Source organism: Protomyctophum bolini (assembly GCF_963924005.1).
Source record: "Protomyctophum bolini genome assembly, chromosome: 12".
Classification (NCBI taxonomy): Eukaryota; Metazoa; Chordata; class Actinopteri; order Myctophiformes; family Myctophidae; genus Protomyctophum; species Protomyctophum bolini.
In genome coordinates, this window is record NC_137873.1 from 695,341 (window position 1) to 714,000 (window position 18,660).

At 46.3% G+C, this 18,660-nt stretch overlaps 1 protein-coding gene across 1 annotated transcript in view; it reads left to right on the top strand.

The window, feature by feature from the left end:
• Positions 1-18,660, top strand: part of LOC308325384 (protein unc-13 homolog A-like) — a gene marked incomplete at its 3' end in the record, with an annotated part of 74,073 nt that overhangs the window by 44,546 nt on the left and 10,867 nt on the right. The window contains exons 18-31 of the mRNA XM_080777869.1: positions 2,821-2,895; positions 3,471-3,690; positions 7,096-7,323; positions 8,498-8,639; positions 9,027-9,196; positions 9,615-9,730; positions 10,059-10,222; positions 12,753-12,906; positions 14,493-14,561; positions 15,150-15,239; positions 16,659-16,815; positions 17,011-17,119; positions 17,592-17,677; positions 18,476-18,600. Of these exons, the coding sequence (XP_080633995.1) occupies positions 2,821-2,895; positions 3,471-3,690; positions 7,096-7,323; positions 8,498-8,639; positions 9,027-9,196; positions 9,615-9,730; positions 10,059-10,222; positions 12,753-12,906; positions 14,493-14,561; positions 15,150-15,239; positions 16,659-16,815; positions 17,011-17,119; positions 17,592-17,677; positions 18,476-18,600 (1,905 nt within the window). The remainder of the gene's footprint in view (positions 1-2,820; positions 2,896-3,470; positions 3,691-7,095; positions 7,324-8,497; positions 8,640-9,026; positions 9,197-9,614; positions 9,731-10,058; positions 10,223-12,752; positions 12,907-14,492; positions 14,562-15,149; positions 15,240-16,658; positions 16,816-17,010; positions 17,120-17,591; positions 17,678-18,475; positions 18,601-18,660) is intronic.

Consider the following 18,660-nt stretch of genomic DNA (forward strand, 5'->3'; position numbering starts at 1 on the left):
GTTAGGTGACGTGATGGAGCGAGACACACTCTCAGCGTTTGCGTTAGGTGATGCGGTGGAGCGAGACACACTCTCAGTGCTTATGTTAGATAATGCAGTGGAGCGAGACACACTCTCAGTGCTTGTGTTAGGTGACGGTACGCCGTGACAGTTGCCAAGGCAGCGGAGCGAGGGACACTCTCTTAATGCCTATATGGGCACTACCCGAAACGGCACTGAATGAGTTATATTAATTAATTAACTGAAGTATTCACACCGTAGCAGCCCTTTCTGAGATACGGTGGCAGGCTGCAGAGCGTAGGGCACTCTCAAAGCCTATATATATATATATTAATGCCAGAATAGAACAGTCAATTAACTCATCCATCGCTTTTAAGAAGTGCCAAAAAGTCCCTAAGCGCCAGTCTCTATACATTTTTTTATTTAATTTTCATTTTCATTTTTTTGTTTAATGTTATACCCGTCTGAAAAAGACGATAAAGACGTCGTTGGCGCTGTGGGAGTTGCTAAAAAAGCAGTCAATTAAGTCGTTGGCAGACATTGAGTTAATGAGAAATAAATCAAGTCAGCCCTCGGCGTTGAATGGATTAACCAAAAAATAACCACACCGTAGCAGCCCTTGCTGAAATACAGTGGCAGGCGGCAGAGCCAAGCCTATATTAATGCAAAAATAGAACAGGGCAATTAATAAGAAATAAAATCAGCCCTCGGCGTTGAATGGATTAACCAATACAATCAAAGAATAACCACACCGTAGCAGCCCTTGCTGAATACAGTGGCAGGCGGCAGAGCCAAGCCTATATTAAAGCCAAAATAGAACAGGGCAATTAATAAGAAATACGATGGCACTGGCAGGCAACGCTGTCAATGCCTATTCAACTTTTAAACGGGACAGTAACCCAGTAGACTACAACGATAGGGGTGGAGGAGGTACACTCTCGCTGCTCACGTCAGCAGCACAAACACAGCACGCAAACGTGCGGCGCCGGTTTCAAACACGTTGACAAACAATAGTAGAAAGTAATAAGTATACCATCCAGCTACAACGATAGCGGAGGAGCGAGGGACACTCTCGTTGCTACGTTAGCATAACCACACGTTGTCAAACAACAGTAGAAAGTAATCAATATACTATCCAGCTACAACGATAGCGGAGGAGCGAGGGACACTCTCGTTGCTACGTTAGCACAAACACACGCTGTCAACAACAGTAGAAAGTAATAAATATACTATCCAGCTACAACGATAGCGGTGGAGCGAGGGACACTCCTGTTGCTCACGTTAGCATAAACACAGCGCGCAAACATGTGGCGCCGGTTCCAAACACAGCTGTCAAACAACAGTACAAAGAATAGGTTACTCACGTGCGAGCTTCTCACAGAAACACTTCGTTGTTCCTACAGAACGCACGCCAGCAGCGGCGGCGGGGCGAGAGGCACCCTCAATGCTGCAGTCTGTCACTTCAACTTACCTCACAGTGACAAAGTTATCGAACATCCGTATCGAACGCACGGGGGAACCCCAGTCATGAAAACAATGCAAACAAACCACGCGTCTCAGGAGGGCACAAGGCAGCTCCAACCGCGTTGGTTTTGAGACACCAAAGCGTAGCTGTTCTAGTTTCCAACGACCTGCGCTTTCGAGGCGAAAAGATGAAAGAGGATGATCCCTGTGGCCTGGGCACCTATATGGGTGGTTCACGCCCACAGGTGGTCACGAGTGACAGTGTTGGTATTAATTTTCGACCAATGCGCGAGCGCGTGATGTATATCCAGGTGTTGAAAACACCGCCTCTGGCGGTCAGTAGGTATGTAATAGAACATTATCTTTTAAAACTCTTCTGAACATGAAAGTTTTCCCTAAACTTCTGTTTTCCTTTTTCTTCTGCCTCGTCTTGTTCCATGTTGTGGAACCCCGTCAGGCCTCAGGCATCATGGTGAGTTAAAACTGTTTACACTTCTATACATAATGTTTTAATATTAATACAGTGTTTAATATCATGGTGAGTTAAACTGTTTACAAATCTATACTATACTGTTTTAATATTAATAAAGGGTTTAACCCATTTTGGGTGGGAACCCCTTTTGGCATTTTAAAGCATTATGTTATACTTTAGCTATTGGAAAATAGCATATCTACAAGCTCATAGCGCATGTTGAGCAAATCTTTCAATATATATATTCCTTCAGAGCGAATGTTTTTAACTCAAATCTTTGCTTCTGGGAGAGGGGTCCCTAGCTGGAACTACATATTTTCAGATGGGGGTAGGCGGCCGATTACATGTATTTTTGGGGGTCCTTGACATGAATTATTGAGCACCACTGATACAGAAACATGAGGTATAGACATTTTCTAAATTGTCAGGCCTAAAGGGTTTAATATCATGGTGAGTTATAGGTACAATCTATACATGGTGTTTTCACATATTAAAGTGGTTTTACTATCATACTGACATTAAAAGCTATACATACTACACATTTGTTTTAAGACCCCTTAAAACATTATTTATTTAAAACAACCTCATGCCTATTCTGGGGGGGGAAGATTCGTCAAAAGAAATAGCAGATCTACAAGCTCCCAACGAGCCTTGTAGATCGGCTAGGGACCAGCTCTATAGCCGGTCCCCCAGACGGAAGAGCTTCCAAGAACACTTCTCCACTTCTCAGATCAGTTTTGACTAAGAATCAGTGTTAATTATTTTGACTATAAGACTAACTCGACTAAGGTTATTCAAAAGACTATAAGACTAAACCAAAACAATGAACACTGATAAGAATTTTAACCCTGTGTTTTCCTCCTCCTCCTCCTCCTCCTCCTCAGTCTCTGGTGCAGAACTCCCGTAAGGCTGGCATCACGTCGGCCATGGCCTCTACCACGCTGGGCAACGAGGAGCTGGTGAGACGCACGCACGCACGCAACGCAATGCACGCACGCACGCAACGCAATGCACACACGCAACGCAATGCACGCACACAACGCACGCACGCAACGCACGCACGCAACGCAACGCACGCACGCACGCACGCACGCACGCAACGCACAGGATAAGGATACTGGGATACTGAGGATAAGGTTAGAAATAAGTTTAGGGTTAGGAATAGTTTACTGAGGTTAAGGTGAGGAATAGGTCAACATACCAAAGCACAAGAGACAAACAACAACATTGGGAAAAGGATAAAAGCATATAGTTTACAAATCGGCACAATTATAGTGACAGAGTGAGTTTAATGTCGTTTATCGTCGTTTAATGCAATCACATTCAAGTTTTCTGTTGGGATGTGTGGGCTGTCGAGGCCAGGAAGTAGTTTTTTTGCCACTCATTAGGTGTTCCTACATAACTTCCGGGTTTGATGATGATGATGATGGTCACGCGCATACCCTCTACAAACTGCCCCCGCCTCTCTCTCTCTCTCTCTCTCTCTGTGTCTCTCTCTCTCTCTCTCTCTCCCTCTCTCCCCCCCCCCCTGCAGAAGAGCCACGTGTACAAGAAGACCCTGCAGGCTCTGATCTACCCCATCTCCTCCACCACGCCGCACAACTTCGAGGTGTGGACGGCCACCACGCCCACCTACTGCTACGAGTGCGAGGGCCTGCTGTGGGGCATCGCGCGGCAGGGCATGCGCTGCTCCGAGTGCGGCGTCAAGTGTCACGACAAGTGCCAAGACCTGCTGAACGCAGACTGCCTGCAGAGTGAGTAACTCCCCCCCCCCCCCCCCCCCCCCCCTCAACGCCGCACTACGAGCTTGTAGATCTGCTATTTTGCATTATGCTTGACCGACTGACCGAGCTGAGTTGGCCTGAGTTGGCCAGCGTGGACAGGATCGGTTATTGACCCGTTTCTGGATTTCATAGTAGCCTATACTCTACTAGATAATACTAGATAATGATAGACCAGCTAGATAATGGAAACCAGTGGTTCTCAAGAGTTTCCCATGCCAAGGACCCCCATATTAACTAAAGTGTTTAGCTGTGGACCCCTGTGGACCCCTGTCTGAATGCATTGCATGCCAAGGGACACCCATGCATTATGAGATTTACGTTGTTAGAATTCTTCAAAAATATTCACACTTTTACCACATTTCATCAAGAGTATATATTATGTTTTAACATAGCAGATCTACTGATTGGACATTATTGTTGTCAAATAGTTTCAGGTTAAACACATTTTTGACGTTGTTTTATTGACATGTTTTCTTTCTGGGAGGACCCTTCTGGCACTCTCTCAAGGACACTTGGGGCGGTCCCCGGACCACATTTTGAGAACCTGCTGACGTAAACAGATCAGCTTCAGGCATGCAGGCGCCGGTCGCTTCTACTGAAGCCAGTTAAAGTTGCTGCGTGCGTGCGTGCGTGCGGTGCGTGCGTGGACCACTCTGTGGTTAATTGTGAATGAAAAGCAGAGCTTTGACAGCAGGCAGTGTAGTCAATGAACATCAATAAGGCACACACACGCACACACACACGCGCGTGCACGCACACACACACACACACACACACACACACGCAGACCCATTCTTCCACCTCAAAGCCATTTCCTCTGCCGGCTCAGCGCTGCTGTATCCCTGTATCCCCCCCCGGCTCCGTTGACATCCCATTATTCTTGCAAGCTCCTCCCCCCCCCCCCCCCCCCCATCCCGTCTTCGTTTCCAATTTATCTCATGAGTAATGGTCTGTCATCCCCCAGCATGCTTTGCCTCTCTCACATCTTAAACTCGGGGGGGGGGGGGGGGGGGGGGCTGTGCTTCCGTACGCCTTTCCCTAATTCACTCTGAGAAAGAGAGGCTTTTTATCCAACCCCCCCTCCCCCCACGCCAACACCCCCCCCCCCCTCCCCCCACGCCCCAACGCACGCTGATTTGCGGTTCAATCAATGCTATTTATTTCTTATTCCATTGTTGTTATTTGCTATCCATCCGAACAAGAAGGATTTCACCACCGTCTGTCTCGCAGGAAAGCTTGAATCTTATCATTTCAACTATATGTATATGTTTATTTTTAATTATTTAATTATTTCTCTCTTCCAGTTCCAGCAAATGGATAACAAAGAAAGAAATAAAGAAAAGGCTAAATTAACCCAAAACAACAGGACCCCTGGGCTAACGGATGACAAAGGATGAATAAACATGTCTGGCTCATTGCTCTATTTAGCACTAAACGTTACAAATTACTACAAATGACTTGAACTCGCGTTGCAGAACTGTTCACTATGGTACAATTTACAATTTAGGCATTTAGCAGACGCTCTTAATCCAGAGCGACTTACATTAAGCAAGAACAAAAGCATGGGAATACATCACATGAAAGCATTTATCATGAAACATGCGTAAGCTAAGAAAGTAACAGTGGAATATCTATGAAACTATACATATAATTATGAACTATTGTATGTACTGTAGTACAATCCTAAAGCTCTATTCATAGTCTGGATTTTCGGTGGTGAGGTGACCACCGAATGACATCACTGAGCCGCGGTGAAGAGTAAACCACCGCCATGCACCGCCCCCCCAGGCCTTCTCTCTGTTTTTACTCTGACCGGTGGTCACCTCACCACCGGAAATCCAGACTACGAATGAGCCTTTAGTGAACTGGACTAAACGAATACTGGAGAACTCGGGTCGCCGACTGTTCTTCATCTTTGCCGAGATTTCTTCCCCTTTCGGCCGACTCTTCGTCACTTTCCGGTCCGAGTTCTGTCTGAGAACTCGGACGGAAAGTGACGAAGAGTCGCCGAAACGGGAAGAAATCTCGGCGCTGGAGCGCGCATCTAGCTACTGCATGATGATCATGCACGCTGATCAGACAGCAGATCAATAAAAGCATGCAAAAGCATGGACCGCTACTTTGCATTCATATTCATGTCATATTTACAGTACTACGGCCTTCACAGTGTGTGTGTGTGTGTGTGTGTGTGTGTGTGTGTGTGTGTGCCAGGAGGCGGTGTGTGTGTGTGTGTGTGTGTGTGGGTGTGCGCGCGCGCACAAAGTGACCTCACAATCTCCGATCATCTTAATATATTTATATACGCTCCAAAAAGCGTTCATATTTTGCGGGACAGACGGATGAGGAGCAGAAATGAAGCGCCAGCATATCGATCCATTTATCACCACGGAGAGCGCCCTGGATGATGAGATACGAGTCATTCATGGGAGTCAATGACAAGCTAATAGTTGCACAGAGCATTAGCATACGGCAAGCGAAAAGCGAAATGCCAAAAAAACAAATAGGAATCATTCTGAATATTCTTATCTCGCCCCGTGTCGTTTGGACGTAGCCTATTTAAAAACATTGGCCTGTAGTGAGCTTCTCACATGCAAATATGTCATTAGCAGTATTATGTTTAATCACAACAACGTCACGTTTACTTTAGCTTAGCTCCTCAGTGTTAGCGTCTTCTGCATTGTTAGCGTTGCTATTCAGATGTAATTCAGTCAGGAAGTAGACAGCTATTTTTCTGGTTTGGGTTTGTTTTGGTTATCGTCGTTAGCACAGTAGCTAACATTCAGAAACTTGCAGCTGCAGCTGCTGAAAGTGCCCCGAAACGTGGAGAATATTCGGCAGAATCTTAAGAAGATTCGCCGCGCGACGACTCTTCTTCAGATTCTGCCGAATATTCTCCACGGTTTGCCGACTTGTCTTGAGAAGTCGGCAAAAAGGGTAAATCCGCCGAGTGTTCTTGTTACCGACTAAACTACTGAGCCACTCCTGTTGTCAGTCACTGTATGATAGAGGGTATGCGTGTGACATCATCATCATACCCGGAAGTTATGCGGGAACGCCTACTGGTTGGCATAAACTACTTTCTATGGCCTTTCTACAGCCCATATACATCCAAACAGAAAAGTCCTATATACAGTATATGATTGCATTAAATGTCTTCAAACTACATTAAAGTCACTTTGTCACTCACTTTCCCCACTTGATTTGCCACTCGATCTGCCATTCACTTTATGCATGCGCGTATACCCTCTATGAGAGCATCTGCTAAATGCCTACATGCTAAATGCCTCTCTCTCTCTCTCTCTCTCTCTCTCTCTCTCTCTCTCTCTCTCTCTCTCTCTCTCTCTCTCTCCCCCCCCCCCCTCCCCAACCAACCAGGAGCGGCGGAGAAGAGCTCGAAGCACGGGGCGGAGGACCGCACCCAGAACATCATCATGGTGCTGAAGGACCGCATGAAGATCAGGGAGCGGAACAAGCCGGAGATCTTCGAGCTGATCCAGGAGGTGTTTGCGCTGCAGAAGACCGCCCACGCCACGCAGATGAAGCAGATCAAGCAGAGCGTGCTCGACGGCACCTCCAAGTGGTCGGCCAAGATCAACATCGTCGGTGAGGAGGAGGGACTATACTGGACCAGTGTTGTTTCTGGCGGCACATTTTGATTTTAGTTTTAGTCCTATAGTCTTTTGAATATAGCTTTAATTTAGTTTTAGTCACATTTTAGTCACCTGGAATGTCTTGGTGTTTATTCTAGTTTTAGTCGACTAAATATCATAATATTTTAGTCGACTAAATCTACGGTTGATTTAGTCGACTAAAATTGATTTTGGCAGGCCTTGATGCCGTCGTAATGACTGATTTTACACTTGCTGGAAATAGCAGATCTACACGCTCACAACACGTCGCGCTGCGGCGCGTTGTGGGCTTCTAGATCTGCTATTTTCAGCATGCAAACAAGTGTAAAATGACTTACACTGGATCTCTTGTCCACTAGTCCCTTCCTAACATTTTAGTCTAGTTTTTATTTCTTGACGAAATTGTCAACATATTTAGTCTTAGTTTTAGTCTCCATAGTTTTCGTCAGTGGAAAAAAGGTAGTCGACGGACATTTTCGTCTTAGTTTTAGTCGACGAAAACAACACTGGACTGGACATCTACTGGGTTTTCCCCCAGAGGAGGAGGGGCGGGACATCCCACACCGGGGATGAAGCATTAATTTTAACCTTATAGAACACTAAACATTATGTGTAACTGCATCGAAAAATCGATTTTAATTTCAAGAATATCGAAAGTATATCGAAATGAAAACGGCAACATTGACTATGTATCGTACACTGTATGGTTTTGCAATGCAAATAATCGATTGTATCAACGCTACATTTTTGTGCGTCGCATTTAGCAATTTTTTGAAGAAAAAAGGAAAAAAGAGGGGTTTAATTACTTAGTTTAAAATAATATCAATGTATTTTAAATAGTTACTGTAATTTAAAATCATTGAATCGGAATGTATCATATCGCCATAATGAACCAATATTTAATAACCATCCTTATCTGTGATTGGCCAGTGGCGTATAATAACCATCCTTCTCTGTGACTGGCCAGTGGCGTATAATAACCATCTTTCTCTGTGATTGGCCAGTGGCATAATAACCATCCTTCTCTGTGATTGGCCAGTGGCGTATAATAACCATCCTTCTCTGTGATTTGCCAGTGGCGGATAATAACCATCCTTCTCTGTGATTGGCCAGTGGCGTAATAACCATCCTTCTCTGTGATTGGCCAGTGGCGTGCGCCCAGGGCCTTCAGGCTAAGGACAAGACGGGCTCCAGTGACCCGTACGTCACCATCCAGGTGGGGAAGACCAAGAAGAGGACCAAGACCATATATGGCAACCTCAACCCCGTGTGGGAGGAGAACTTCCAGTTGTGAGTATACCTATACGACCATATATGGTTAACCCATTCTGACCTGAGATCAGATTAAAAAAAAACGTCTGTTTGGAAATGACAGTTTTCTGAAAAAGCTATGTTTCTATGTCAGTCGATTTTTCAAAAAATAGCAGACCTACAAGCTCGTAGCGCGCCACTCGGTGGCGCGCTATGAGCTTGTAGATCTGCTGTTTTTCAATAGCTAAAAACACCAAAAGGGGTTTCCGCCTAAAATGGGTTTTAAACCTGGGAGGAGAACTTCCAGTTGTGAGTACCTACGACCATCTATGGTCAACCTGGGAGGAGAAGAATTCCTCTTGTGTGTCTACCTACCACTTCTGTGACAGTGTGTGACTTTGTCCTCCCTCTCTCTCCCCCCCCCAGTGAGTGCCACAACTCGTCGGACCGCATCAAGGTGCGCGTGTGGGACGAGGACGACGACATCAAGTCTCGCGTCAAGCAGAAGTTCAAGCGGGAGAGCGACGACTTCCTGGGTCAGACCATCATCGAGGTGCGGACGCTGAGCGGGGAGATGGACGTGTGGTACAACCTGGGTGAGCACCCCCCCCCCCCCCCCCCCCCCCGATCAGATCTGCTGAAGTTACTCTGAGGACTAACTTGACCTGAGATCAGATTCTAAAAATGTCTGTTTTGAAAATGACAGTTTTGTGAAAAAGCTATGTTTCTTTATGTCAGTCGTTCTTTGATTTTTCAAAATAGCAGACCTACAAGCTCTCCATCTCTACCGCTAGCTGCTATAGCATAAAACATGCAGTAACAGTTCCTGTCTGTCTCTACCGCTATAGCTGGTAGCATAGCATAAACCTTGCAGTTCCCAGTGCCAGCATATGCGTTCACTTTAAAAGACGGTGTTTTTTTTAAACACCCCCCCCCCCCTCCTTGTCTGTCTGTCTGTCTGTCTGTCTGTCTGTCTGTCTGTCTGTCTGTCTGTCTGTCTGTCTGTCTCCACAGACAAGAGGACAGACAAGTCGGCGGTGTCGGGGGCGATCCGGATGCACATCAGTGTTGAGATCAAAGGAGAGGAGACGGTCTCACCTTATCATGTTCAGTACACCTGTTTACACGAGGTCAGTGTGAGAGCACACGCACGTACACACACAACGCACACTCGCACACAACGCACACAAGCGCGCACTCACGCAACGCACTCACACAACGCACTCACACAACGCACGTGCAATCCAATGATTCTTGATTGATGTATCAACATGTGTTGTTATCTGGCTTACTGATACTATAAATGCCTTAAATTGTGATTGTACGCACACGCTCACAATGCACTGACTGACGTTCTGTGATGTGCGTGTGCGTGTGCGTGTGTGTGTGTGCGTGTGTGTGTGTGTGTGTGTGTGTGTGTGTGCGTGTGTGTGTGTGTGTGCGTGTGCGCGCGTGCAGCACCTGTTCCAGTACACCACAGAGGAGCAGAACGGGGGCGTGGTCAAGATCCCCGACGCCAAGGGAGACGACGCCTGGAAGGTGTACTTTGAGGAGACGGCCCAGGAGATCGTAGACGAGTTCGCCATCCGCTTCGGAGTGGAGTCCATCTACCAGGCCATGACGTTAGTACAGTACCTATTGTTACGGAGTGGAGTCCATCTACCAGGCCATGACGTTAGTACAGTATCTATTGTTACTACCAGGCCATGACGTTAGTACAGTATCTCTATTGTTACGGAGTGGAGTCCATCTACCAGGCCATGACGTTAGTACAGTCTCTATTGTTACGGAGTGGAGTCCATCTACCAGGCCATGACGTTAGTACAGTCTCTATTGTTACGGAGTGGAGTCCATCTACCAGGCCATGACGTTAGTACAGTCTCTATTGTTACGGAGTGGAGTCCCTCTACCAGGCCATGACGTTAGTACAGTATCTCTATTGTTACGGAGTGGAGTCCATCTACCAGGCCATGACGTTAGTACAGTATCTCTATTGTTACGGAGTGGAGTCCATCTACCAGGCCATGACGTTAGTACAGTCTCTATTGTTACGGAGTGGAGTCCATCTACCAGGCCATGACGTTAGTACAGTCTCTATTGTTACGGAGTGGAGTCCATCTACCAGGCCATGACGTTAGTACAGTATCTATTGTTACTACCAGGCCATGACGTTAGTACAGTCTCTATTGTTACGGAGTGGAGTCCATCTACCAGGCCATGACGTTAGTACAGTATCTCTATTGTTACGGAGTGGAGTCCATCTACCAGGCCATGACGTTAGTACAGTATCTCTATTGTTACTACCAGGCCATGACGTTAGTACAGTATCTATTGTTACTACCAGGCCATGACGTTAGTACAGTCTCTATTGTTACGGAGTGGAGTCCATCTACCAGGCCATGACGTTAGTACAGTATCTCTATTGTTACTACCAGGCTAGGGCGGGTCATACTTTTTTTTTTTTTGAAAATCAAAATGCTTGGGTGTCTATTTTGTGTGTTTTTTTCTGGAGAATTCAAATATGAAATTATTTTTTGGATAGGACAACTCTTACCTACATGAATTTGCATTTTTAAATCGCTAATTGTACCCGCTCTACCTCATTTATAAGATTTAAAATCCAAAGGAAATTCTAACATGTGGGGTGTCTAAATTATTTGTTTTTTGATGGAGAATTCAAATATCACATTATTTGTTGGATAGAACAACTCTAACCTACATTATTTTGTACTTCTAAGTTGCATATTTTGCCCGTTTTAACCTCTTTTTAGGATTTTCAAAGACATAAAGGAAATAATTTATATTGACAAAGTAAAATAAAATTTACATTTATTGACAATTCAAGTGCATGTATATCACTGGATACAAGTCACTCATCAATCATCACTTTCTGAACTTTACAAGGTTGAATAAGTCCTGCTTTGACTCAGCTTTAGACATCAGCCTCCTGCTGGTCTCCTGAGCCCTGATTCCTCCATCCCTCTTTTCCAGATAGAAGTAAATAGCATAAGCCTCAGTCACCATTTTGACCACCCTCTCAATGCTTTGAGTGTGGCAAGGCCAGTTGGGCACCTCCATGGGGGTGTTGTGGAAGTTCTTAATCTCTGAGGTGTTTAGTGTGCAGGTGAGAGGTGGCTCTGACACACATTCTGACCAGCGAATCAATCCACCAATGCTGGAAGCATCATGATTGATCTCAGGTGTACTTCTGGATCTTACAGAGTTGTCTCCCAGCTGAGTGTCTGGGTCTCCTTCTGGCCAGGATTCTCTCCACCCCCTCAATCCTCTCCTTTTGATCCTTCGAGCACATTAGTGTTTGGAGGATGGCTTCACTGTGGGCATACCAAGCAGATCTTGTAACATTTGGCATCACAACGTTCAATACCTGCTTCCTCTGGGACTTGAGACAGTCCAGCTGAAACAGTATGTGCCTAGGCCCTTCAATCCAGGACTCCTTGACGTTCACATTGAACCAACAGGGATAATACACTCCAATTATGTATTCAACAATGTCCTTCAGTTTTGTCAGATATTTTCCTTTCAGTCCATGCTTTGACACCCAGATCCTGAGAAGTCTGTTTGCTGTGGTGAGCCAGCGGCTGTGGTTTACTGGCCCGGCAGGCCAGTGGCAGGTTGACTTCAGTGTGTTTACTGTACAGACTGACTGACCCCAGGCCAGTGGCAGGTTGACTTCAGTGTGTTTACTGTACAGACTGACTGACCCCAGGCCAGTGGCAGGTTGACTTCAGTGTGTGTACTGTAGTCTATCCAAAAAATAATTTCATATTTGAATTCTCCAGAAAATGCCGTGGCAAGGCCATGACGTTAGTACAGTATCTATTGTTACTACCAGGCCATGACGTTAGTACAGTATCTATTGTTACATGGTGGAGTCCATCTACCAGGCCATGACGTTAGTACAGTATCTATTGTTACGGTGTGGAGTCCATCTACCAGGCCATGACGTTAGTACAGTATCTATTGTTACGGAGTGGAGTCCATCTACCAGGCCATGACGTTAGTACAGTATCTATTGTTACGGGGTGGAGTCCATCTACCAGGCCATGACATTATTTGACGTTTTTTTTAGATTATGCTACTGATTAAGCATCCCTAGCTAGTATACATGTGTTGTCTTGTTGTGTTTTCCAGACACTTTGCGTGCCTGTCCAGTAAGTACATGTGTCCCGGGGTGCCGGCGGTCATGAGCACCCTCCTCGCCAACATCAACGCCTACTACGCCCACACCACCCAGTCCACCAACAACGTCTCGGCCTCCGACAGATTCGCCGCCTCCAACTTTGGCGTGAGTCCCTTCGATCCTGTCGTCCATCTGTCTCTCTCAACCCGCTGTTGCCTTCCTTCCTATAGTTGACTGGGGTCTGCGATGGTGTTAGCCTGACACTCAGCCTGAATTTTCATTTCGTTTCACTCCATTATTCAGTCTGAACGCCCTCCCTACTACAACCGTTTCTGGGATGGGCGTTGCCAAAGAGGCAGTCTTCGGTGATTGGTTCATACCAACCAATCAGAATAGTGAGAAAGCAGATGGCATTGTGTCAATCATGTGGCTATGGCTAACCTGTTTGCTAACCAAACAAACACAGCCAACGAGCGCTACTAGTATGTAAACAAAAGCGGTAAAATATGTCGGATGATGATGTTTATAAAACCGCTCGTGTCTGTAAAGAAATGATTCATCATACGTCGATTTAATAGCCAGATTGATACGGCCGTGAGTTACCGCAGTGGGGGCAGCCATATTTGTTTGTGTCTGGACGGCACTGTTGTTTGACGTCATCGAGTTGAAACGACGCTGATTCGTCGGTTGGATTTCCAACCGAGTCTGAGACCTCCTTCGGGAGCGTCACCAGACCCTAAATCGCCTGAACATAATTTTTTGATGTGGCTAGCGATTCAGGGGCTGGAGCCAGGCTACGATGGTGTAGCAAAAGCCTAATATCTCGTAATATCTCCCCTAGTGTCTGCGGAACACGCACAATAACGTGAATTCACACAACAGGGGTGGTTTACCAGTCTAGTCAAGTGCCACGGTGGCGCAGTCGGTAGTGCTGTCACCTCCCAGCTAGAAGGTCCTGGGTTCGGTTCCCGCTGTTGGCACGCTAGGGGAGTGTTTCTCTTCCGCGTCATCGTCACCCATTCCCGAGGTGGCGTTAGCAAAAAAAAAAAAGATGAGTGCATCATTAGTGCAAATATGTAGCATGTAGCTCTGTTACAACTGTAAAAACACAGGGACATGTAGCTCTGTGCTAAAAACACATGACATGTAGCTCTGTTACAAACGGCAGAGAGGACTCCATCCCCCCCAGGGCTCTGTAAATGCTCTGCTCTCATGTTTGCATATCAGGCCTACCTCTATTTTAACCCCTCGAGGTATAGAAGCGCATGAACCAACCCAGCCAACCGGCCCTAGCTGTTGACTTTTAGTCTCACGTGGTGACAGGGAGGCCCTTTCACTGTCTCTGTTCTCCTTCTGGAAGGACAGCTTTATTCTGGGGTTTTCATTCTTCCAGAAGGACAGCTTTTATTCTGGGTTTGTATTCTTCCAGAAGGAGAGCACGTGTTTTCATTCCATGTCCTTGTAGAAGCAGAGGTTTATACTGTAAATGGTAAACAGTGCATTTATATAGCGCGTTTATCCAAAATACTGTTTTTTATTTTGTTTTTTTTTCGTGGAGAAAGAGAGGTTTATATTGTGTGTGCGTCCTACCTCTGTAGAGTTAGAGGTTCGACTGTTGTCTTCTCTTCCTATATGTAGAAGGAGAGGTTTATTCTATTCTTTGTAGAAATCGAGGTTTGACTGTTGTCTTTTCTTCCTATATCTGTAGAATTAGAGGTTAATTATGTCGTCTTTTCTTCTTTTCTCTGTAGAAGGAGAGGTTCGTCAAACTGCTGGACCAGCTGCACAACTCCTTGAGGATTGACCTGTCCATGTACAGGGTACGGACACACCTTTACTTTATTATTGTTGTATTTGCATTTACATTTTTAAACTACACAGTCAAATCTCCAGTGTTAACTGAGCATGTAGATTGGCTATATCCGTTATTATTTTTGTAAACTTCAGAATGTATAAAATTATGAATTATTTGGCCTGTCATTTCTTTGTATATTTGGGTTATTTGCCCTGTGCAATTTTTGTTCACAAAGCCCCTAAAAGACAAAACGGATTAGGTAATGTGTTGTATGTATTTGTTCGGGTGACGGATGTGCAATGCCAAACACACTAATTAATAGTAAATTAAATTAGTAAATTAATCACGATTATATGTACAGTATATAACAATGGATGCAACAACGTTTCCTCCTCTCTGCCTCCTAGAATAACTTCCCTGTTTCCTCCTCTCGGCCTCCTAGAATAACATCCCTGTTTCCTCCTCTCTGCCTCGTAGAATAACTTCCCTGTTTCCTCCTCTGCCTCGTAGAATAACGTCCCTGTTTCCTCCTCTGCCTCCTAGAATAACATCCCTGTTTCCTCCTCTCTGCCTCGTGGAATAACTTCCCTGTTTCCTCCTCTCTGCCTCGTAGAATAACTTCCCTGCCAGCAGCACTGAGAGGCTACAGGACCTGAAGTCCACCGTGGACCTGCTCACCAGCATCACCTTCTTCAGGATGAAGGTGAGAGGGATGGAGGGGGGGTTAGAGAGAGGGGCGGCAGTGGCTCAGGGGTAGAGGGACCGGATGGGAACCACAACTATCCGTTGTGGTTCCAGAACCACAACCATCCGTTGTGGTTCCCAGTTCAAAATTGTACTTAGTTGTCGGGGCACGGTGGCACAGTTGGTAGTGCTGTCGCCTCACAGCTAGAAGGTCCTGGGTTCGATTCCCGCTCGGGGCGCTGTGGGTGCTGGCGGCGTGTTTCCTCATCCGCGTCATCAGTGCCCATACCCGAAGGTGGGGTTGGCGAAAGGGCCTTTCTGTGTGGAGTTTGCATGTTCTCCCCGTGTCCCCTAGGGTAGATACCCTCACAAAAACATGCAGTAATCCTGGTCTCTAAACTGCCTCCCACTGGCCAGCCGGGGCGCCTGATGGAGGGGAAAGGAACTGGTTGGAATAACGTGTTCCTTCCACGCGCTACGTCCAACCAGGGAAACCCCCCCCTGTCAGGTGTAAAGGAGCAACTTGGACACTCAAGCATGAAGGAAGCATGAGTTAAGTCTGTTGCTCTCCCCAGGTTGGCGGAGGGTGTGTAGAGCCCAGGATCACATTAGATGATTGACACAGGGGTGAAAAATGGGTTACAAAATCGTGGGATAAACAATATATATATTTAAAAAAAAAATGTACTTCGTTCCACCACTGTGTCTGTCTTCCAATAGATCTCTCAGGTTGCCGCTGCTACTAAGTAAGCTTAGTTAGTTACTAAGTTAGTTAGTTAACTTAGCTTAGATACATAATGTTATATCAAGTTCCGACGCAAAGCGTCCTTAGGCATCAAACCCAGGCAGCACGAGCTTAACATTACCCTATACAAACTGAGGCCTGTGCGTTTGCACTATAGAGTGTTATGTCTACATAAAATGCTATCTATAAGTTACATCAGTATGAGCCTTTGCATATGCCTGTATAAGGTTTGTGCGGCTGTGGCTCAGGAGGTAGAGCAGGTCGTCCACCTATCCAAAACTGCAGTCAGAACTGCAGCCTCACTCCCAATCTTCCGCCGTAGTCTGAAAACCCACTTCTTCAGACTTCACCTTTTCCAATGGAAGTCACATGGTTTGACCAAACACTTGTGTTTATTGCACCCCCCTCCCCCGCATTAAACACAAATGTTTGGTCAAACCATGTGACTTCCATTGGAAAAGCATTGGGGCGGCCATCAAACACAGGCAGAGCACAGAACAGTTGTTCTTTATATGTGTACTATGCTGTGTGTTGTGTTATCTTATTGTTGTCGTTCTCTGATGGTTCTATGCTGTGTGTGTGTTACCATATTGTTATCGTTCTCTGATGGTTCTATATGCTGTGTGTTGTGGTATCATATTGTTGTCGTTCTCTGATGGTTCTATGCTGTGTGTGTGTGTTGTGTGCGTTCAGGTCCAGGAGCTGCAGGCTCCGCCCAGGGCCAGTCAGGTGGTGAAGGACTGCGTCAAGGCGTGTCTGAACTCCACCTACGAGTACATCTTCAACAACTGCCACGACCTGTACAACCGCGAGTACCAGACGGACCCCGTGAGTCCCCCTGAAACCAAATGTGTTCACGTTACGCTCTCAAGAGTTGAATAATAAGGGTCCATTGGGTTACACTCCATCATTTAGCTGGGGGACAACCTGCAACCCCCTCAAGGACCACTGGTTGTGTGTGTGTGTGTGTGTGTGTGTGTGTGTGTGTGTGTGTGTGTGTGTGTATCTCTCTGTCTCCCCCTGCAGGCCAAGGTGGTCCCTCCAGACGAACAGGGTCCGACCATCAAGAACCTGGACTTCTGGTCCAAACTCATCACCCTCATAGTGTCCATCATAGAGGAAGACAAGAACTCCTACACGCCATGTCTCAACCAGTGAGTCTGTACCCTCTGGTACCCCTAACTAACCCCTCTGGTACCCCTAACTAACCCCTCTGGTACCCCTAACTAACCCCTCTGGTACCCCTAACTAACCCCTCTGGTACCCCTAACTAACCCCTCTGGTCTCCCTAACTAACCCCTCTGGTGCTCCTAACTTACCCTCCTGTCTAAACCAGTGAGTCTGTACAACTCTGCTATGAGTGCTATATCCCGGACGACCGTTGAGCCGATTCTACTCTATATATGGCTCCGAGACATGGACACTTTCAAAGGAACTATAGAGAAACGGCTGGATGGCACTTACTGTACACCCCGCCTTCTAATGGGAGCGCAAAATCTGTCTCGGAAGAGCCACCCGTCGACTGATCTAATAATATACGCTTAGAGTTTGAATGGACTATAGGTATCGGTCAAAAGAGATTTAACCCTTTGACGCCCTCAGGTTAACCCTTTCCTCTCCTCTCAGGTTCCCTCAGGAGCTCAACGTGGGGAAGATCAGCGCGGAGGTGATGTGGAACATGTTCGCCCAGGATATACGATATGCCATGGAGGGTGAGTTGTAGTGTGTGTGTGTGTGTGTGTGTGTGTGTGTGTGTGTGTGTGTGTGTGTGTGTGTGTGTGTGTGTGTGTGTGTGTGTGTGTGTGTGTGTGTGTGTGTGTGTGTGTGTGTGTGTGTGTGTGTGTGTGTGTGTGCGCACATGCGTAAATGTGTCTATTTCACCATAACTCGATTAACTTGAAAGTGTTATACAATACAAGAATAGGGTGTATATGAGTGAGTGCACTATTGCAACTAATGTGTTTCAGTGTCACTATGATGAATATATTCATCATGTTGCAGTTCTGACTTTTGGACAAAAAAACATGTGAAACACTTGGCAGGGAAAATAACTGGACTGGTAGTAGAGAGAAGCCATGAGCCCGATGTCATCACAGAACATGTTTTGTTTTATGTATGAGAGAGAGAGAGGGAGATGATGGGCGACTGTGGCTCAGGAGGTATAGGTCGTCCAATGACCCATAAGGGTCGGCGGTTCGAATCCCGGCTCCTCCTCCTGTCTACATGTCAAAGTGTCCATGGGCAAGGCACTGAACCCCAAATTGCTCCCGATGTGCTGGTTGGTACCTTGCATGGCTTCTGCCGCAATCGGTGGGTGAATGTAATTCACAATCTATGTAAAGCGCCTTGGATAAAGGCACTATATAAATGCACCATTTACCATTTACCATGTAGGGAGGCAGGACATGCAGAGGGAAGCGAGGGAGCGAGCATCAGTGATGATGGAATGCCTCTCTCTCTCTCTCTCTCTCTCTCTCTCTCTGTCTCTCCCCCCCCCCCCCCCCCATCAGAGCATGAGAAGAACAGGCTGTGTAAGAGTGCTGACTACATGAACCTCCACTTCAAAGTGAAGTGGCTTTACAACGAGTACTGCAAAGACCTGAGTACCTTCCAGAAGCATGTACCCGAGTACCCCGCGTGAGTATTACTAACTCTATACAACGAGTATTACTACCTCTATACAACGAGTACTGCG